Source organism: Trichomycterus rosablanca, chromosome 4 (genome assembly GCF_030014385.1).
Source record: "Trichomycterus rosablanca isolate fTriRos1 chromosome 4, fTriRos1.hap1, whole genome shotgun sequence".
Lineage (NCBI taxonomy): Eukaryota > Metazoa > Chordata > Actinopteri > Siluriformes > Trichomycteridae > Trichomycterus > Trichomycterus rosablanca.
In genome coordinates, this window is record NC_085991.1 from 53,750,349 (window position 1) to 53,773,901 (window position 23,553).

Below are 23,553 nucleotides of genomic sequence, written 5' to 3' on the forward strand. Positions count from 1 at the left end.
GAGAAGTTGCCACCATGGTTAGTCTGTCTTCATGTTCAGGCAAAGAGGCCTCAGCACAGGATGGGGTATAATCTGGATCCCGGATGACGTCGTCATCATCAGATATGTCCTCTTCGTGATGTGGATTTGTCTGCTTGGCATTCTTAACAATATCAATAGGAGTCTTTAAGGTATTTTCTGCTTTATCAGAAACAGACTCATGGCCTGGTACATGCTGTCTCATGCCTTCCATGACAGTCCCATTGTCATCTTCCATGGAAGAGACATAATTAGTGTCGAGTAATTCTCCTAGGAAAATAAATAAATAAATAAAAATAATAATTTGATGTTAAGCTATATCAAGAACATGCTTGCAAGCTGTAAAACAAAGTGTACTGCAATACTGCTCAAATTACTTTAGTAATTTTTTATTAAGAATTACTAATACTATGTTCAAGATTTATAAAATTTAACGTGGGTTGAAAAATTATTACTATTTATGAAATAAAGAAAAGAAAGTTTTAACAGAAAAGTCTATCACTTGTCCCAGCCACAGATTCTGGAGACTTTCTATTCTTTGCTAAATGCTAGCTTCATGGATTTAGCTAGTTTACTTACTAAAATACTGGCTAAAGAGACTGAATAAAAAGATATATATCTATGCAATATTTATAGTATTATTAGTCTTATAGGAAATGTCATTACTTACCAATAGAGAATGAGTCCTGAATCATGGAAATAACTTCATGGGCTGGGTAGAGTTTTCTTCTGTGTAGAGCAGCTGCCATTTTGAAAAGCGTCTAAAATTGCCTAAGTCATATTGTCTTTTGACTTAGGCAAAATAAAATTGCCCAAGTCACACTCTTGACATAGGCCATTTTATTACAGGGGTAGAATCACATGATCTGTTAAACTAAGGACATAGGCGATTTTACCAGAGGTGGACAGCATGGTGAGGAGGTGATTTAGGCAAAAATATCATTTTGGTCCAAAAATGACTTAGGCCATTATTTTAGGAAGGTGACGATATGTTAGTCTGTATCAAGCAACACTAGCATCCTCTTTGACATGACTCACACGTGTCGTAGGGGGTGTGTGATGTTTCACAGCTCTCCTTGACCAGAGATATTGTAAGCGGAAGCGGAGTTACAGTAGGAAATTGAAAATGACAAGACTGGGAGAGAAGATGAAGGGGGGTATATGGAAAATATGCTAGTATTAGACTGAGTTTTATTTTTTTAAATATTTTTTTTATGTATTCGGTGATGATTTTGCACTGAAAATTAAATTATTATTTGCCATCCATTTGATCATTATTTTTCTATTATTGCATGACTTGTGTAATGCATCTGTGTATATTTTATATAAAATGCATATTATAAAACATTCCTTAATTGCTGGTTTATTTTAAATCTTCTGTACTGCATTAACATGGACACTATTAATCTGATAATTCTCAGATTGTAGGTGTGGCCTAAATATACGTAAGTATATTCACTCCAATAATGTTCACCCTAAATGTGCAGTATCTGTGTAACATTCACATACTGTATCAGTACTGCTATACTAATGTGTACATTTCTTTCTGTTTCTCCTTTGGATCACTCACACATAAACACAAACACATTTTATGAACTAATTCTCCTGTATTTACTAAACTAAGCTAGACTAAAACCTGCTATTTGTGAACTATAAACTGTTTGTAAGTTTTAAATATAATTTTAGTTTCCTGCATCATATCTGGAGTTTCTCTCTCACTGAAAACACTAACACATCTAACTGCTCTTTATCTTAGAGTCACTCACATCACTACACATGTACAATAACAGAGAGCAGTGAGGGGGCAATTACTTTATCACAGCACTGTATGTGTTTCGGTAAATTTCTGCCACCTGGTGGTTAAAATGTGTAAATGCGGTACAAACAGTGGGCGTGTCCTCATGACGTCACAGAGGTGAAACGAAACTTATTTTCTTTCAGCAGCTTAAAGTCTCCAGTCTGAAGCTTCTACAGCCTTCAAGCAGCTACAATCACTGCAGGTAAATAATAAAGGGGGTAAAAAGGTAAAAAGTGCAGCAGGGGAGGTAAAGTGGAGCAGTGCTATAACCAAGTTTTGGGGAAGTTCCACAGTTTGTTTTCTTTATGTTGGTAGAATGAGAAAACACAGCGTATAGAAACGATCTGCGGTCGTGTCTCATATGTAACTCGATTTAACATCAAGTGCACTAGAATTACAGGGAATTGTTTTATATAGTGCACATTGTAAGGGAAGTGGACTCAATTTGGGATAGTGGAGTATTTTGACTGGAAATGTTCATACAAATGAAAAACAGCAAGACTTTACTGTAAATAAAACATCTTATAACAAATGTGACGCAGTAAAGTTGATGATAAAATGTTGATTTCTTGATTTTTATAATCAGTGGTTTATAAACACTTGTACCACAGAAGCTCTACAGAACTGAGACGTAAATATTTTAATCAGGGTTTAATTCTTTAATCAGATGTATTTTATTCTTTATTTTTCTATAAATTTGTGTTCTCATATTCTCTGTGCTGTACAATAAATGCAGTAATTAATAACTACTGTCTACAAACTAATTGGCGTCTAGTATAGTGAAAACCACGTCAATATTTACATTAAAGCAAGCGAGGTTCTTTCTGTGTATATGAATCATTATGGTGTCTCTGTATCTTCTCTATCAGTCATGGCTTTCTCCAGCAGTGTCCTGTCTGGATCAGTGTACACATCCAGACAGATGGAGCACTGGAGCTGATCTTCAGTCACGACTTCATGTGGACACAACTTCTGCATGATCTGTGTCAAAGAGTGCTGGGACACCAGTTCACACTGCCAGTGTCCAGTATGTAAGATGGATTTTCCCAAAAGACCTAAACTACATGTTAACACCTTCATCTCTGGACTGGCTGCTCAATTCAGGAAGCCAGTTCAGGTCAAATCAAGCAGCACCGCAGGAGAACCTACCAAATCTCAGGTGTACTGTGACTTCTGCAGCGAGAAGAAACGTGAAGCACTGAAGTCCTGCCTGAACTGTATGACCTCTTACTGCAAGACTCACCTGGAGCCTCATGAGAAAGTTTCTTCATTCAGGAAACACAAACTAATAGATCCTGTGGAGAACCTGGAGGATTACATCTGTCAGAAACATGAGAGACCTCTGGAGATGTTCTGTAGAGACGACCAGACGTGTGTGTGTCAGTTCTGCACTGAAACAGACCACAAGAACCACAACACAGTTCCTATAGAGGAGGAGAGTGCAGAGAAGAAGGTGAGAGACCTTATAGATTGAGCTCCAGAATTATTTGGTAAAGAGGATTTAAAAAGCTTCTGAAAATGTTTGTGATTGATTAATTTAGTTTTGAAGTAAAAATAACTACTATTTAATAATAATAGTAGTTCTATAAATATTATACAGTGAGGAAAATAAGTATTTGATACACTACTGATTTTGCAATTTTTCCCACCTACAAAGAATGGAGAGGCCTGTAATTTTTATCGTAGGTACACTTCAACTGTGAGAGACAGAATCTAAAAAAAAATCCAGATAATCACATGATTATGTATGATTTTTAAATAATTAATTTGCATTTTATTGCATGAAATAAGTATTTGATACAATGGAAAAACAGAAGTTAATATTTGGTACAGAAACCTTTACAGAGGTCAGACGTTTCCTGTAGTTCTTGACCAAGTTGGCACACACTGCAGCAGGGATTTTAGCCCACTCCTCCATACAGATCTTCTCCAGATCTTTCAGGTTTCGGGGCTGTCGCTGGGCAACATTGAGTTTCAGCTTCCTCCAAAGATTTTCTATTGGGTTCAGGTCTGGAGACTGGCTAGGCCACTCCAGGACCTTGAAATGCTTCTCATGGAGCCACTCCTTAGTTGCCCTGGCTTTGTGTTTCGGGTCATTGTCATGCTGGAAGACCCAGCCACGACCCATCTTTAATGCTCTTACTGAGGGAAGGAGGCTGTTGGCCAAAATCTCGCTATACAGTGGGGCCAAAAAGTATTTAGTCAGTTACTGATTGTGCAGGTTCTCCTACTTAGAAAGATGAGAGAGGTCTGTAATTTTCATCATAGCTACACTTCAACTTTGAGAGACAAAATGAGAAAAAAAAAATCCAGGAAATCACATTGTAGGATTTTTAAAGAATTTATTTGTAAATTATGGTGGAAAATAAGTATTTGGTCAATAACAAAAGTTCAACTCAATACTTTGTAACATGACCTTTGTTGGCAATGACAGAGGTCAAACGTTTCCTGTAAGTCTTCACCAGGTTTGCACACACTGTAGCTGGTATTTTGGCCCATTCCTCCATGCAGATCTCCTGTAGAGCAGTGATGTTTTGGGGCTGTCGCTGGGCAACACGGACTCCACAAATTTTCTATGGGGTTGAGGTTTGGAGACTGGCTAGGCCACTCCAGGACCTTGAAATGCTTTTTACGGAGCCACTCCTTCATTGCCCGAGCGGTGTGTTTGGGATCATTGTCATGCTGGAAGACCCAGCCACGTTCCATCTTCAATGCTCTCACTGATGGAAGTAGGTTTTGGTTTAAAATCTCATGATACATGGCCCCGTTCATTCTTCCCTTAACACGGATCAGTCGTCCTGTCCCCTTTGCAGAAAAACAGCCCCAAAGCATGATGTTTCCACCCCCATGCTTCACAGTAGGTATGGTGTTCTTGGGTTTTTCTTCTTCCTCCAAACACGACGAGTTGGGTTTTTACCAAAAAGTTCCATTTTGGTTTCATCTGACCACATGATATTCTCCCAATCCTTTTCTGGATCATCCATATGCTCTCTGGCAAACTTCAGACGGGCCTGGACATGTACTGGCTTAAGCAGGGGGACACGCCTGGCACTGCAGGATTTGAGTCCCTCTTGGCGTAGTGTGTTACTGATGGTCCCTTTGTTACTTTGGTCCCAGCTCTCTGCAGGTCATTCATCAGGTCCCTCCGTGTAGTTCTGGGATTTTTGCTCACCGTTCTCATGATCATTTTGACCCCACGGGATGAGATCTTGACCCCAAGGGAGATTATCAATGGTCTTGTATGTCTTCAATTTTCTTACAATTGCTCCCACAGTTGATTTATTCACACCAACCTGCTTGCCTATTGTAGATTCACTCTTCCCAGCCTGGTGCAGGTCTACAATTTTCTTCCTGGTATCCTTCGACAGCTCTTTGGTCTTGGCCATGGTTGAGTTTGGAGTCTGACTGTTTGAGGCTGTGGACAGGTGTCTTTTATACAGATAACGAGGTCAAACAGGTGCCATTAATACAGGTAACGAGTGGAGGACAGAAGAGCTTCTTAAAGAATAAGTTACAGGTCTGTGAGAGCCAGAAATCTTGCTTGTTTGTTATTGACCAAATACTTATTTTCCACCATAATTTACGAATAAATTCTTTAAAAATCCTACAATGTGATTTCCTGGATTTTTTTTTCTCATTTTGTCTCTCATAGTTGTAGTGTACCTATGATGAAAATTACAGACCTCTCTCATCTTTCTAAGTAGGAGAACCTGCACAATCAGTGGCTGACTAAATACTTTTTGACCCCACTGTACATGACCCCATCCACCCTCCCTGCAGTCGTCCTGTCCCTTTTGCAGAAAAGCACCCCCAAAGTATGAGGTTTCTACCCCCATGCTTCACGGTTGGGACGGTTGTACTTATCCTCCTTCTTCCTCCAAACACGGCGAGTGGAGTTGATACCAAAAAGCTCTAATTTGGTCTCATCTGACCACATGACCTTCTCCCATGCCTCCTCTGGATCATCCAGATGGTCATTGGCGAACTTCAAATGGGCCTGGACATGTGCTGGCATGAGCAGGGGGACCTTGCGTGCCCTGCAGGATTTTAATCCATGGTGGCGTAGTGTGTTACTAACGGTGATCTTTGAGACTGTGGTCCCAGCTCTCTTCAGGTCATTGACCACATCCTCCCGTGTGGTTCTGGGCTGATTCCTGACCTTTCTCAGGATCATCCTTACCCCACGAGGTGAGATCTTGCATGGAGCAGCAGACCAAGCTGCGTGCTATTGTCCTGTAGCCCATCCCAGCCTTGTGCAGGTCTACAATTTTGTCCCTGGTGTCCTTAGACAGCTCTTTGGTCTTGGTCATGGTGAAGAGGTTGGAGTGTGATTGAGTGTGTGGACAGGTGTCTTTTATACAGGTAAGGAGTTCAAACAGGTGCAGTAAATACAGGTAATGAGTGCAGAATAGGAGGAGCTTCTTAAAGAAAAACTAACTGGTCTGTGAGAGCCAGAATTCTTGCTGGTTGGTAGGTGATCAAATACTTATTTTATGCAATAAAATGCAAATTAATTATTTAAAAATCATACAATGTGATTATCTGGATTTTTTTAGATTCTGTCTCTCACAGTTGAAATGTACCTACGATAAAAATTACAGGCCTCTCCATTCTTTGTAGGTGGGAAAACTTCTGCAAAATCTGCATCAGTGTATCAAATACTTCTTTTCCTCACTGTATATATATGTGTGTGTGTGTGTGTGTGTGTTTTATCAAAACAACATGTTGCATTTATTAGTTCTCTTAAAAATTCTTATTAACAATTCGTAACTGGAGCACCTATTTTTTATTTTTATTTGGTTTTTTTTCTCCAGTTTTAAAGAACTTTTAGATGGTCCTCTTATACTTACTGGTTCACTTGGGCATAAATATGAAATAATACACAGGTAAACTTTTCCAAGACACAAAAAAGGGAAATGTTATATATATATACAGTGTATCACAAAAGTGAGTACACCCCTCACATTTCTGCAGATATTTAAGTATATCTTTTCATGGGACAACACTGACAAAATGACACTTTGACACAATGAAAAGTAGTCTGTGTGCAGCTTATATAACAGTGTAAATTTATTCTTCCCTCAAAATAACTCAATATACAGCCATTAATGTCTAAACCACCGGCAACAAAAGTGAGTACACCCCTAAGAGACTACACCCCTAAATGTCCAAATTGAGCACTGCTTGTCATTTTCCCTCCAAAATGTCATGTGATTTGTTAGTGTTACTAGGTCTCAGGTGTGCATAGGGAGCAGGTGTGTTCAATTTAGTAGTACAGCTCTCACACTCTCTCATACTGGTCACTGAAAGTTCCAACATGGCACCTCATGGCAAAGAACTCTCTGAGGATCTTAAAAGACGAATTGTTGCGCTACATGAAGATGGCCAAGGCTACAAGAAGATTGCCAACACCCTGAAATTGAGCTGCAGCACAGTGGCCAAGATCATCCAGCGTTTTAAAAGAGCAGGGTCCGCTCAGAACAGACCTCGCGTTGGTCGTCCAAAGAAGCTGAGTGCACGTGCTCAGCGTCACATCCAACTGCTGTCTTTGAAAGATAGGCGCAGGAGTGCTGTCAGCATTGCTGCAGAGATTGAAAAGGTGGGGGGTCAGCCTGTCAGTGCTCAGACCATACGCCGCACACTACATCAAATTGGTCTGCATGGCTGTCACCCCAGAAGGAAGAATCTTCTGAAGTCTCTACACAAGAAAGCCCGCAAACAGTTTGCTGAAGACATGTCAACAAAGGACATGGATTACTGGAACCATGTCCTATGGTCTGATGAGACCAAGATTAATTTGTTTGGTTCAGATGGTCTCAAGCATGTGTGGCGGCAATCAGGTGAGGAGTACAAAGATAAGTGTGTCATGCCTACAGTCAAGCATGGTGGTGGGAATGCCATGGTCTGGGGCTGCATGAGTGCAGCAGGTGTTGGGGAGTTACATTTCATTGAGGGACACATGAACTCCAATATGTACTGTGAAATACTGAAGCAGAGCATGATCCCCTCCCTCCGGAAACTGGGTCGCAGGGCAGTGTTTCAGCATGATAATGACCCCAAACACACCTCTAAGATGACCACTGCTTTATTGAAGAGGCTGAGGGTAAAGGTGATGGACTGGCCAAGCATGTCTGCAGACCTAAACCCAATAGAACATCTTTGGGGCATCCTCAAGCGGAAGGTGGAGGAGCGCAAAGTCTCGAATATCCGCCAGCTCCGTGATGTCGTCATGGAGGAGTGGAAAAGCATTCCAGTGGCAACCTGTGAAGCTCTGGTAAACTCCATGCCCAGGAGAGTTAAGGCAGTTCTGGGAAATAATGGTGGTCACACAAAATATTGACACTTCAGGAACTTTCACTAAGGGGTGTACTCACTTTTGTTGCCGGTGGTTTAGACATTAATGGCTGTATATTGAGTTATTTTGAGGAAAGAATAAATTTACACTGTTATATAAGCTGCACACAGACTACTTTTCATTGTGTCAAAGTGTCATTTTGTCAGTGTTATCCCATGAAAAGATATACTTAAATATCTGCAGAAATGTGAGGGGTGTACTCACTTTTGTGATACACTGTATATATATATTTTCATAAATCAGACAACAACATATTTATAACCACATGGGCCATCGATTACTTGAGCAAACTTTTGTTAAGTTTTAAAATATGCAGTTACTTTCACAAAAGCCATTAAAACTTTACTGTGCAATAAAGAAGCCTTATGTTAACCATGTCCAGAAGCTGTGTTAAGTTCTCTGTGCTCGGAGGTATCTGGGATGTACCACCACACATTGGGAAAGTGTATTGTTGCAAGATAAATCCATATTTCAGATCCTTTTTTGGAAAAATGGACGCTGTGTGATTCAGACCAAAGACGAAAAGAACCATCAAGTCTGTTTTCAGCAACAAGTCCAAAAGCCAGGGTCTGTCATGGTAAGGTGCATTTCAGTGCCAGGGTCTGTCATGGTATGGGGCATTTCAGTGCCAGGGTCTGTCATGGTATGGTGCATTTCAGTGCCAGGGTCTGTCATGGTATGGTGCATTTCAGTGCCAGGGTCTGTCATGGTATGGGGGTGTGTCAGTACCAGGGTCTGTCATGGTATGGGGTGTGTCAGTGCCAGGGTCTGTCATGGTATGAGGTGTCAGTGCCAGGGTCTGTCATGGTATGGGGGTGTGTCAGTAACAGGGTCTGTCATGGTATGGGGTGTGTCAGTGCCAGGGTCTGTCATGGTATGAGGTGTCAGTGCCAGGGTCTGTCATGGTATGAGGTGTCAGTGCCAGGGTCTGTCATGGTATGAGGTGTCAGTGCCCTTGGTAAAGGTCATTTACACTTCTGTGATGGCAGCATTTATGCAGAAAAGTACATTGAGATCTTAGAGCTGCTTTCAGGGACTTTTTTTTCAACAAGACAATGCAAAACCCTAAGCTGCTTACAATGGCATGGCAATGAAAGAAGAGGGTATGGGTACAGGAGTGACCTGCCCACAGTCCCAACCTGTCCCCATTTAAGAATATATGTAGAATATTGCAACAAAAAATGTGGCAAGGAAACCCTTGCACACCTTAAGACATGTTTTCAGGAACAACGGGACAAAATAAAACCTGAAACATCACTTGGTGTCCTTTTTTAAGTGGGAATGGAATATAATTATATTAGTTCCACATCTGTAGAATTCAAATCATTTCTGTTAACACAACTTGTATATTTTACAGACTCAGCTGGATCATCTGATCCAGGACCGACTGAAGAAGATCAAAGAAATCAAACATTTGTTAGAACTTAATAAAGTAAGAAAAGCCTTTCTCTACTTGACAAGTCCTCATCTTTAAAGATACATGAGAAGAATTTTAATTTATAATAACACCACAAATTATTTGATGTTTCTCCTGGTAGACAAACACAGAGAAGGAGAAAGCTGACAGCATGGAGATCTTCAGAGCTCTGATACGCAGCATTGATTCAATCCAGGCTGAGCTGCTGAAGGTGATGGAAGAGAAGCAGAGAGCAGCAGAGCGTCAGGCTGAAGAGTTCATTAAAGATCTGGAGCAGGAAATCACTGAGTTGAAGAGCAGAAACACTGAGCTGGAGCAGATCTTCAACACTGAGGATCATCTCCACCTCCTACAGGTCAGAGTCCCTCTGTTTCATAATAGTAATGCAGCACATGACAGGACAGCACTGGTGATGCTGAGGGATTTCTCCTCTCTCCTGCTGTACTGTAGATTTACCCGTCCCTGTGCAGACCTCCACCCACCAACAACTGGACTGATGTCAGTATTCAGCCTCATCTGAACCCGAGGAATTTGAGGAGAGCTCTGTCTCAGCTTCAGGAATGTATCGATGAGGAAATGAAGAAGGTTGTCTGTATGGGTAAGTAATTATTATCTGTACGATCTTGTAGGTTTGGGCAGAGGAATTACTTAACTCACATTTACCAGATACAAGTTTCTCTCCAAGGAAGAGCTTATGACACTGTAGTTTTTTTTATTTACACCAGTGGCACTGTGAGTTGCAAGAAAAGCTAGTCTGGTGAAAACCACATTTGGTGCATGGTGTATGTACTGTGCTGGATAAAATAATCACTCTCCTTAACCTAATAACTAATGGTTCCACCACAGGTAAGAGGAATGAACTGGTTTTATCTGGGAGATGTGGAAAGTGGGCTGAATAATAATAATAGTAATAATAAGTTATACTTATATAGCACCTTTATCCATGCTCAAGGATGCTTTACAACAACAACATTATTGTTATCATATGCTTGGGTAGTTTTAGCTTGATGTAAGGCTAAGATTGGCACCCATTGCCTCATAAAACACTTGCCCGTCCCGGGAGATGAACTGTGGACCCTGGTCAGAAACAATATCCATGGGTATTCCATGGATCTTGAACACCTGGCCGGGAATTCAGCCTCTTAGCTGTCTGGATGTAGGACAAGTTCTTATGATCTGTTCAGACAACAAAGGGCTGTTCCACGCCCTCCGGGCAATGTCTACACTCCTCCAGGGCAAGCTTGACTGCCAGCAGTCCAAGATTCCCCACATCGTAATTTGCCTCAGCAGGGGTGAGACGGCGAGAAAAGAAGGCACAGGGATGAAGCTTGTTTCCTGGGCTGGAGAGCTGTAAAAGCACCACCCCGACACCTGTGTCCGAGGCATCAACCTCCACTATGAACTGCTTGCTGGGGTCAGACTGATTAAGGACTGGGGCCAAGGTAAACAGTTTTTTGAGGCGAACAAAGACCTTGGCTGCCTCTGGGGACCAACAGAAAGGGGTCTTGGTGGAGGTCAGCAGGGTCAAAGAAATGAAAATGACCAGATCTCCTGGTGATTGCTGGAAACGACCAGGATGACAGGGGGCGAGTGAAGTGTAACCTGAGCAATAAGCCTGCCGTTCAAATTGCAGGCCCGGAGAGGTTGCTCTGTGTCCATGAGATTGTCCTCGGCCCCCAAGTCTATCAGTAAAGACCCGCTCGACCTGAGGTCCCGGCCTTCATAGCTCAGGTTCCCGGCCACACCGACACCCCCGAGCCCATGCAGTTAGGAGGGGCTTAGCTGGCACAGGCTGAGAAGCTGACTGGACGCGGTTGCATTGCATGGTCTGGGTGATCAAACACAGCCCGGAAACGACTGAGTTAAGGTGGGCCGAACAGGTTTGGAGCTGGTGAGGTTATGGTAATGATGTACACAACTGAGGATGAAGTACCAAGAACCGCAGGGTGAACCGGACTGGGGAGCAAGCAGGAGACAGGAACTGAAATAAGCAACAGCAGAACAATGAGAACAATGAATCAGACAGAAAGCAAATGGCTTGGAGGCCTAACACTAGCATTAGCATTAGCATTTAGCACAATACCAGCAACGTAGCACAGACGAGCTGGCAAGGAGTGCAGAGTAAGCCGGTGTCCTTATGCACTGCTTAAAGAGGAGTTAATGAGGATCAGGTGAGAGGTAAAAGTGGCTGGGAGATCTGATTGGTGATCTGAAGTCAACTCGCTCCACCAATAGATCCCTGAAAGCACGCACACACCCATACACACACACTTAAACAACACACTCACAGAAAGGGACCGGGGTAAAAGAACCAGTCACAGGGAAAAACGGGGAAACTAAGGGACGGACTCTAACAGGGTCTTTGTTTTATATTAAAAGTAGTTTGATAATCTGAAACATAAATGTGACAAATATGCAGAAGAGATTGTTAAGGGGCAAATACTTTTTCACAGTACTGTAGACCGTCCTACTATTGAAGTTCCTATGAGTGTTGGTTAATGTTCATGTTCAGCTTCATATTGTGCTTTATAATCATCACTTTAAAATAATCCAGTTTCTAACAGAAATGATTTCTAGCAGTAAATAATTTTGTTCTTTATTTTATTCCAACCAGAACTGAAGAGAATTCAACAATATGCAGGTTTGTGAGCTCTCACTCATCACATGATGAAATCTAGATTTCTTCATTAATACACACTGTGTAACGATAAAATGGGTGTAAATTGTGTCTCTTTCTCCCAGTGGACATGATTCTGGATCCTAATACAGCTTATCCTTACCTGATCCTGTCTGATGATGGAAAACAAGTTACATGTGGAGACAAACGACAGAATCTTCCTGATAATCCAGAGAGATTTTATCTCTGTCCCTATGTGCTGGGAAAGGAGGGATTCTCCTCAGGGAGATTTTACTATGAGGTTCAGGTTAAAGGGAAGTCTAAGTGGGATTTAGGAGTGACCAGAGAGTCCAGTAACAGGAAGGAAAAAATTAAACCAAGTTCTGAAGATGGATATTGGTCTGTGTGTCTGAGAAATGAAACTGAATATCAGGCTCTGGATTCTCCCTCTGTCCCTCTCTTACTGAAACAGGCTCCTCAGAAGGTGGGGGTGTTTGTGGATTATGAGGAGGGTTTGGTCTCCTTCTATGATGTTGAGAATGAGTCTCATATCTACTCTTTCACTGGTCAGTCTTTCACTGAGAAACTCTATCCGTACTTCTGTCCCTGTTACAATGATGGAGGTAAAAATTCAGCACCACTGATCATCTGCCCTGTTAGTCAAGTTCAACCTTAATTAGTCAATGCAATGCAATGTGCAACACCACTGTCTGATTTATATTCTTCTACTTGTTTCTTCTTCTTTCTCTTCTTTGTATTTTATTTCTATAAAACGAATTATGTGCAAAAGTTAGTGCACCCTCTCATGTTAGCATGATATAAGTACACTCTCAACACCAATTAAGAGCATGGGACATCATATCAACCACCTATGATACCAAAGCAACCCTCTAGAATCACACTGATAACAACAATTAAATACCATCACAACCAACTAGCAGCACCATACTAACTGGATCTCCATAGCAACCGCATGGAATACTTATAACAGCCTTTGAACCATGTGGCATATTAAAACCACCTAGCAGTGCTATAGCAACCACATGGGACATTATAACATGCAGCTATCAGCACACATGCATCATGATGGTAAGCCATCTCACAAATCCATAGTAACCAACTAGTAACCTAGTAACTAGTGATTAAGGCTGCATAGGATATTATGCAGGAGGAGGATATTGAGGAGGAGGGGTTGGTGATGGAGAGGGTGATAGAGGTATAAAAAGACCTATGTAAAATCAATGAGTTGTTCTTACTGTGGTGCTTTTATGCTGTATGTAATAATCCACAATAATGCTTTCATTAAACTTAAATCCAGCTTAAAGGAATCTCTTGTGTCTGAGTTTGCTTTCTGACAGGAAAAGTTCCACCACAGAATGTTGGTTTTGCCCAAATATTTAAATGTATTCACTCCTAGAAGCAGCCGGTTCATCGACTATATGTATTTGGAAGCTGGGAGGGAGTCGTATCAGTACAGTAACAGAACAGTTCTTTATTAATGGATTTTAACTTGTGGTTTTGTTATGGAATCAGTTACAGAATCATTTTGTAATTCTTTCCTTCTGCCTTCCCAAATTTGATTAGGCATGGGCATTGATTAACATGTCAGTTCCTTTTAAGAGACAAGTCACATGCACCTTGGTAATTTGCTCCAGGTGTTTTTTTTTCAGACTGAGCTGCATAGCATAAGATGTGTGTGTGGTCAGCAAGACTTTAATTTACACATCAGACTTTAATTACAACTCGGAGACTTGCCACATGCAAAAGTTTTCTGACGACACTGTGATTATTGGGTGCATATGGGATGGACAGGAGGAGTATAGGAACCTGGTGGATGACTTTGTTGCTTGGTGCCGGTTGAACCACCTACAGTTAATTTCATCGAAAACTAAAGAGATGGTGGTGGACTTTCATAGATCTGGGCATCCCTTGCAGCCGGTCTCCGTTGAGGAGTCTAATGTGGAGTCAGTAAGGACCTACAAGTACCTTTGTTTGCAGCTGGACAATATATTGGACTGGTCTGAAATCACGGACAATATATACAAAAAGACACAAAGACAGCTTTATTTCCTGAGAAGGCTGGGGTCCTTCAGCATAGGTAGGACACTCCTGCAGATGTTTTATCAATCTGTGGTTGCTAGCACTCTCTTTTATAGTGTGGTGTGCTGGGGAGGCAGCATTAAGAAGAGGGATGCAACACGGCTGGATAAACTGGTCTGGAAAGGTGGTCGGAATAGAGTTGGATTCACTTGTAACAGAGAAAAGGACTGCCATGTTGACTATCCAATGGCTAGTATGGGAGTATTGTACTCAAAACACCAAATTTACCAGCTGCTCCCCATTCACACCCGGAACCTTGACACATGACACCAGGGAGGGACAACAACACAATTGGGCACAATTTGGACATGTTCACTGTGGGGTGTACTCACTTATGTTGCAGCTATTTAGACATTAATGGCTGTGTGTTGAGTTATTTTCAGAAGACAGTAAATCTACACTGCTATACAAGCTGTACACTGACTACTATAAGTTATATCCAAGTTTCATTTCTATAGTGTTGTCTCATGAAAATATATAATGAAATATTTGCGGAAATGTGAGGGGTGTACTCACTTTTGTGAGATACTGTACATATAAATTAGATGTGCAAGTTGTGTAAATTTAGTCCTGAATGCTGTTTTCATTAAGGACTCGAATAGAAACAGTCCATTACTGGGATGAATGGAGTCCTTTTCTATCCTCCTGGCCCTTGTAATCACTGCAAAAAAGACTTGATGTTTCTCCTGGTAGAAAAATAAAGAGGAGAAAGCTGACAGCATGGAGATCTTCAGATCTCTGATACGCAGCATTGAGAGTGTAAAGGAAAATGTTAATTAAGGCATAACAAAGAATGCATTGCTTGCAATTAAGTGACCTACAAATCCTGTTGCTCACGGTTTTACAGATCCTTACAGATCCCGTAGTAGTTGACTTCAAGCAGTTCCTGTTTATTACCTTAATAACGTCTGTTACCATTTGCCGTGTGAACTTTCCCACTGTCACACAAGGACATTTGCCCTTATGTATATAAGTGGATCGCCCCCTTTCTCGGCATCACACTGCTGAGGGTTTCTACATGAAGGCTTGTCAGTGTGATCCTTCTCTGCAGACAAGAATAAACCTCTTTTTCTACTTATAATCCAGTCTTCAAGGTATTTATTAAAAGGGTTCTTTTCCACCACAAGGCGCAACTTGTGGCATGTTTCTTTGTTTCTGACAGGATGAACAAGCCTTAGCTTTCTCCTCGATAGCTGCATCTAACCCTGGTCACCAGAAGTAGCTGCGGGCAATCTCCTTCATTATTACAACACCACAGTGCCCTGAGTGTAACTCTTCTAAAATCTGGCACCTCAGACGTGGTGGTATTACAACTCTATGGCCCCATAGCAAACAACCAGATTGGACACTTAGCTCATTCCTTCTGATCAAGTGAGGCTTCAGACTTTCTGTCATTTCTCCTCTCCTTCCACAAGAGATAATATCCAACACCTTGGACAAGACTGGATTGGTTCTTGTGAATTTTCTTACTTGTGTGCAGGTCACCGGAGTGTTTGTTACCTCCTTGAAGTAGAAAATGTCAGCCTGTTGCTGCTCTGAATGCTTGATGGGAAAGGGAAGCCTTGAAAAGCCGTCTGCGTTACAGTGATGTTCAGACTGTCTATAGTTGATGTTGTACTGATAAGCAGACAACAGTAAAGCTCATCATTGCATGCGGCTGGCTGCAAGTGAAGGAATACCAGCTTGACTACCAAAAATAGGGACAGTGGTTGCCTAGTGGGTAGAGCTTTGGGCTATCAACCGGAAGTTTGGGGGGTAAAATCCAGGCTCTGCTAAGCAGCCACTGTTAGGTCCTTGAGCAAGACCCTTAACCCTGTCTGCTCCAGGGGCGCCGTAATGGCAAGGCAAGGCAAGGCAAGTTTATTTGTATAGCACCTTTCATACACAGTGGCAATTCAAAGTGCTTTACATAAGGAAAAATTAAAAATTAAAAGCATTAAAACATTCCTGAGATCTAGAACCTCAGAAAGACTTCTTGCAAACATTTAGTTACAATTAAAAACATGAAATTCAAACAAGAGAGATAAAAATTAAGAACTTGAAAAATTAAAAGAAAATATTGTAAAATATACCCTACAATTTGGTAAATACGAAATTAAAACAAGAGAAATAAGCAAATAAAACATAAAAACTAAAAGAAAATATAGTAAAATATACCTTACAGTTTAGAGAATATGGAATTAAAACAAGACTAAAAGAAATATGGTAAAATGAGGGTAATACTAAAAATATCAAGCTCAATCATAGGCACAAGAAAAAAGAAAAGTTTTTAACCTGGATTTAAAGATTTCTATGTTTGAGGAACATCTAATATCTCCTGGCAGTCTGTTCCAGTTATATGCAGCCCAATGTGGCTGACCCTGCGCTCTGACCCCAGCTCCCAAAACAAGCTGGGATATGTGAAGAAAGAATTTCATTGTACTGTACAACTGTATACAGTGTATCACAAAAGTGAGTACACCCCTCACATTTCTGCAGATATTTAAGTATATCTTTTCATGGGACAACACTGACAAAATGACACTTTGACACAATGAAAAGTAGTCTGTGTGCAGCTTATATAACAGTGTAAATTTATTCTTCCCTCAAAATAACTCAATATACAGCCATTAATGTCTAAACCACCGGCAACAAAAGTGAGTACACCCCTTAGTGAAAGTTCCTGAAGTGTCAATATTTTGTGTGGCCACCATTATTTCCCAGAACTGCCTTAACTCTCCTGGGCATGGAGTTTACCAGAGCTTCACAGGTTGCCACTGGAATGCTTTTCCACTCCTCCATGACGACATCACGGAGCTGGCGGATATTCGAGACTTTGCGCTCCTCCACCTTCCGCTTGAGGATGCCCCAAAGATGTTCTATTGGGTTTAGGTCTGGAGACATGCTTGGCCAGTCCATCACCTTTACCCTCAGCCTCTTCAATAAAGCAGTGGTCGTCTTAGAGGTGTGTTTGGGGTCATTATCATGCTGGAACACTGCCCTGCGACCCAGTATCCGGAGGAAGGGGATCATGCTCTGCTTCAGTATTTCACAGTACATATTGGAGTTCATGTGTCCCTCAATGAAATGTAACTCCCCAACACCTGCTGCACCCATGCAGCCCCAGACCATGGCATTCCCATCACCATGCTTGACTGTAGGCATGACACACTTATCTTTGTACTCCTCACCTGATTGCCGCCACACATGCTTGAGACCATCTGAACCAAACAAATTAATCTTGGTCTCATCAGACCATAGGACATGGTTCCAGTAATCCATGTCCTTTGTTGACATGTCTTCAGCAAACTGTTTGCGGGCTTTCTTGTGTAGAGACTTCAGAAGAGGCTTCCTTCTGGGGTGACAGCCATGCAGACCAATTTGATGTAGTGTGCGGCGTATGGTCTGAGCACTGACAGGCTGACCCCCCACCTTTTCAATCTCTGCAGCAATGCTGACAGCACTCCTGCGCCTATCTTTCAAAGACAGCAGTTGGATGTGACGCTGAGCACGTGCACTCAGCTTCTTTGGACGACCAACGCGAGGTCTGTTCTGAGTGGACCCTGCTCTTTAAAAACGCTGGATGATCTTGGCCACTGTGCTGCAGCTCAGTTTCAGGGTGTTGGCAATCTTCTTGTAGCCTTGGCCATCTTCATGTAGCGCAACAATTCATCTTTTAAGATCCTCAGAGAGTTCTTTGCCATGAGGTGCCATGTTGGAACTTTCAGTGACCAGTATGAGAGAGTGTGAGAGCTGTACTACTAAATTGAACACACCTGCTCCCTATGCACACCTGAGACCTAGTAACACTAACAAATCACATGACATTTTGGAGGGAAAATGACAAGCAGTGCTCAATTTGGACATTTAGGGGTGTAGTCTCTTAGGGGTGTACTCACTTTTGTTGCCGGTGGTTTAGACATTAATGGCTGTATATTGAGTTATTTTGAGGGAAGAATAAATTTACACTGTTATATAAGCTGCACACAGACTACTTTTCATTGTGTCAAAGTGTCATTTTGTCAGTGTTGTCCCATGAAAAGATATACTTAAATATCTGCAGAAATGTGAGGGGTGTACTCACTTTTGTGATACACTGTATGTATATATGACAAATAAAGTATATCATCATCATCAAATAGCAACTAGTGGTCGATGGTCTGTTAGTAACAAAAACTTTCGCCCAAAAATAAATTGATGAAATTTCTTTATGCCAAATACAATCGATAGTGCTTCACGCTCGATTTGTGCATAATTATTTTCAGCTTTACTCAATGTCCTTGACGCGAAAGCAATCGGTCGTTCTTCACCAGAAGGTAGGATGTGGGATATTACTGCACCCACTCCGTAAGGAGATGCGTTGCATGCTAATTGAATTGGCAATGAAGGGTTAAAATGTGTCAAAGCCTCTAACTGTGTTAAAGAAACTTTTGCTTCCTTAAAAGCCTTCTCGCACCTGTCAGTCCATTTCCACGGCCTTGACTTGCCTAACAATTCATGCAATGGTCGCAGTGTGGTCGCCAAGTTGGGTATAAACATTGAGATATACATCAAAAGTCCTAAAAAAAGATCTCAGTTGGCTCCCATTTTGTGGCGATGGTGCATCCAGTACTGCTTTCACTTTTGACGGTGCTTTGTGGAGTCCAGCACTGTCAATTACATGACCCAGGTACTCTACAGATGTAAGGAAGAACTCACATTTATCCTTCTTAACATGAAGGGCATACTCCTCTAGCCTCTGAAGTGTAGCATCAAGGTTTCTGAGATGATCGCTGTCATCCACACCTGTGATCAGCAGGCCGTCCAGATAGCACGTCAACCCACTCAAAACTTGGTCCATCGCATGCTGAAATAAAGCAGGTGCTGACGTGATCCCAAACGGAAGTCTCTGGTACCTGTATAATCCTTTGTGCATTACAATGGTTAGCAATTCTTGTGATTCTGAGTCGACGTGCATTTGTAAATAAACCTGACACAGATCTATCTTACTGCATTTCTGACCCCCAGAAAGGCCTGAAAACAGATCATCAATCAGTGGTAGTGGGTATCTTTCAGTGGTTAAGACTGAATTTACTGTAACGTTAAAATCCCCACATAGTCTAATTGAACCATCTTTCTTTAAGACTGGAACAATGGGTGTAGCCCAGTCACTCACACTCACTGGTTTTATTACTCCAGTTTCAATAAGACAATTTAGTTCAGCTTCAACTTTAGGTTTAATAGCAAAATTTCTAGCCTTTAGAAATTTTGCCCTACAGTCTGGCTTTACTCCAAGTTTCACTGTAATGTCCTTCATACTACCCAGTTCATTTGCAAATACCTTAGCATGTTTCTTCAAAATGCTTGGAAGCATTTACTGTTTGGTTGTTTAGCTCCACCATTACATCCATGACTCCTTTAACTGGTACAATTTCACCAGTGTATGTTTTTAAGGCCAGCTTAGTAGCTTTAGGTCTCAGATGCTTAAGCTTCTCTTGGTAAACCACCTCTGAAACAAGTGATACTGCAGCACCTGTGTCCACTTGCATCTGTACTGGTTTTCCATCAAGCAATGGTGTCACCCAGTAGCCTTCTGGCTTTCCTGATACTGACATCACATGCAAGTATTCATCATCAGATTCACCACTTTCTTTCTTAGCTGTGTGTTCCACTTGATTTCTTTCTTTCTTTTCAGGTTTTCTGAAACGTGCTTGCAGGCCCGCTCAATGTGACCTTTTAACCCACAACTTCTACAGTCCATGTCTTTACACCAGCATTCTTGTGCTTGATGACCACTTCTCCCACAACAGTAGCATGGTTTATTTAGTTTGGGCTTTTGTTTTTCAGTTTGTACTCTGTGTACTTGAAATGATGCACTTAACTGTTGTGCTTCTTAGGCTGCCATTTCCATACTCACTTCAATCGCTCATTCTAGTGTTAAGTTGCCCTCAGTCAAAAGAAATTTTTGAATGGTTTCACTACGCAAACCACACACCAGCCTGTCTCTAATGGTGTCACTCAAAGTTCGTCCAAACTCACAATGTTCAGATAACTGTTTTAGCACACACTCAAAAAAAAAATTCTTTGGCTGAACTTAATTGAATCTTGGAAAGTATTTCCACACAATTGTATTTATTTAATTGGACATAAAGCAATTTTGTTTATCCAACACAATTTATTTAAGTTGTCTAAACTTAATTTGATCTCATTAAGGTAATCTGGACAAAATTTTCTAGTGTTGATCCAACTTATTTTCTTTAAGTTGATGCAACTTATTTCATTTAAGTTGTTCCAAACCTAATGTACCATGTTGATTTAACTTATTTTACTTATGTTGGTTCTACTAATTGTACTAAAATTTATGTAACAATTTAGTTAACTTTGTTGTTTTAGCTTATGATTTTAAAACATTAAGTTATTACACATAAAAGGCACATATGACGCTCGCGTGCATCTCGCGATATAATCAGAAACCTCGCGAGAGTTGGATAAACTCAATTTATTCTCTTTTATTTGAGTTGATTAAATTAGGTCAATTTAACAATTAGTATAATTACGTTGTATTAACACAGATATTTTAAGTACATTTAAAAATGGGTCAAATCAATTAATATCAATTTGATTTGTTTGCTTAACAAGAACAAATGCCAATTCTTTGTTTTTTGAGTGCAGCTACAAACTGTGATATTGACTACCCCTCCTCCTGATTTGGCTTATGGAATCTGAATCTTTTAGCAATAATAAGGGGTTCTGGAGAAAAAGGCGTCTGTAGCGTTGCAACAATTTGTTCATAAGAGCAATCACCAGGTTTAGCCGGCTGCACCAGGCTACGTAAACGATTATACGTTTTACCTCCCATAACACTGAGCAAAGTGGGCACCACCACATCAGCTTTTATTCTGTTGGCCAGCACAAAGAATTCAAAACGTTCTATATACGAGCTCCACTGCTCCACTGCTCCACAGACTCTTCAAAAGGTCCAATATGCCCAATTACACTAGCCATCCTTAGTTTGACTCTTTTGTGTCCCAAACTAATTTGTGCATGCACGTATTTTCTCTGCGTGTCCTCACAGACGGTGGGCTCAAACCGCTACTCACTCACTGACATGCGCAGCAGCTCCCGATGCTGTAACGTGCGCTCAATCCGTTGCACAAAACACGTTCAAAACTCCACGTTTTAAACCATCTCTCTAATAAAAGAGGTTATAAATATTCTCACTTTTATCCTCGTCACCAGTTTCTGTTGTATCGTCACGAAAATATCGCTTAATAACTCAATAATATGACACAGAGGCAGAGTGGCAGTAGAACACAGCTCGCTTCTTTACTTTACATTCATGGACTACAATGCAGGTTAACACTGACACAGCATGGTGTGCCAAACAGGTCAAAATGCGTTTCCAATAATACATAACAGTTGGTCACCACACTGTGTGTTGGTTAATGTTCATGTTCAGCTTCATATTGTGCTTTATAATCATCACTTTAAAATAATCCAGTTTCTAACAGAAATGATTTCTAGCAGTAAATAATTTTGTTCTTTATTTTATTCCAACCAGAACTGAAGAGAATTCAACAATACGCAGGTTTGTGAGCTCTCACTCATCACATGATGAAATCTAGATTTCTTCATTAATACACACTGTGTAACGATAAAATGGGTGTAAATTGTGTCTCTTTCTCTCAGTGGACGTGATTCTGGATCCTAATACAGCAAATCGTTACCTGATCCTGTCTGATGATGGAAAACAAGTTACATGTGGAGACAAACGACAGAATCTTCCTGATAATCCAGAGAGATTTAATCCCTGTCCCTGTGTTCTGGGAAAGGAGGGATTCTCCTCAGGGAGATTTTATTATGAGGTTCAGGTTAAAGGGAAGACTGAGTGGGATTTAGGAGTGACCAGAGAGTCCAGTAACAGGAAGGGGGAAATTATACCAGGACCTGATGATGGATATTGGTCTGTGTGTCTGAGAAATAAAACTGAATATTTGGCTCTGGATTCTCCTCATGACTTCCTCTTATTGAAACAGGCTCCTCAGAAGGTGGGGGTGTTTGTGGATTATGAGGAGGGTTTGGTCTCCTTCTATGATGTTGAGAATGAGTCTCATATCTACTCTTACACTGGTCAGTCTTTCACTGAGAAACTCTATTCGTACTTCAGTCCCTGTGTCAATGATGAAGGTCAGTCAGATTCAATCCTAATTAGTGAATGCAATACAATGTGCAACACTACTGTCTGATTTAGATTGTTATACTAATACTTTTTTCTTCTGCTTGTTTCTTCTTCTTCGTCTTCTTTGTATTTTGTTTCCATAAAGAGTAATTATTTACAGAAGTTCATGTTAGCATGATATAAGTACACTCACAACACCTTTTAAGAACAGGGGACATCTACCATACCATAGCAACCACCTACCATACCATAGCAACCCTCTAGAAACACATTGGTAACAACAATAAAATACGATCACAACCAGCCTGATTGGAGCTGCATGAGATACTATGGCAATGACATAGCAACACCTTAGCAATTTTAAGGGAACAACCCACAGCTCCCACATGTAGAATACCATAGCAATCATCCAGCAACACTAGTATTTTCTAGAAATATCATAGAACGTATAAGAATACCCTTGTAACCAGGTGGAATATGTTAGTATTTACCAAGCAACACTAGAAACCTCTTCAATACGACTGGACATGTGTCACAAGGGGCGCATGATGGTCCACAGCGCTCCTCGACCAGAGATATTGTAAGCAGAAGTGGAGGTACAGTTGGAAACTGGAAATGACAAGATTGGGAAAAAGGAAGGAGGGGCAAAAATATTTGGAAAAATATCCTAGTATTTGATGGAGTTTTATATTTAGATTAATTTATGTATTCTGTGATGTTTTTGCACTGAAAAGTCTACATAAAAATATTATTTGCCATGCATTTGATTATTATTTTTCCATTGTCTTTTATATAAAAATACATATTATAAAACATTCCTTAATTGCTGTTTTTTTTATTTTCTGTACTACATTAACATGGACACTATTAATCTGATCATTCACATATTGTAGGTGTTGCCCAAATATACGTGAACGTATTCACTCCAATAATGTTCACAACATTTGTGTAAAAAATACATACTGTATCAGTACTGCTATACTGATGTGTACATTTCTTCCTGTTTTCCCTTTGAATCACACACACATAAACAAACACATTTTATAATCTAATTCTCCTGTGTTTACTAAACTGAGCTAAACTGTAACCTGCTATTTGTGAACTGTGAGCT

General features: G+C 40.8%; 1 protein-coding gene across 1 annotated transcript; it reads left to right on the plus strand.

Annotated features, from left to right (window-relative positions):
* Positions 1-1,976: 1,976 nt before the first annotated feature.
* Positions 1,977-13,533, plus strand: LOC134311783 (zinc finger protein RFP-like). Its single transcript, XM_062993454.1, has 7 exons — positions 1,977-2,018; positions 2,686-3,269; positions 9,529-9,603; positions 9,710-9,943; positions 10,039-10,186; positions 12,203-12,229; positions 12,331-13,533. The coding sequence occupies exons 2-7, from the start codon at positions 2,793-2,795 to the stop codon at positions 12,879-12,881; spliced, it is 1,512 nt and encodes a 503-aa protein (XP_062849524.1). The 5' UTR covers positions 1,977-2,018; positions 2,686-2,792; the 3' UTR covers positions 12,882-13,533.
* The last annotated feature ends 10,020 nt before the right edge of the window (positions 13,534-23,553 follow it).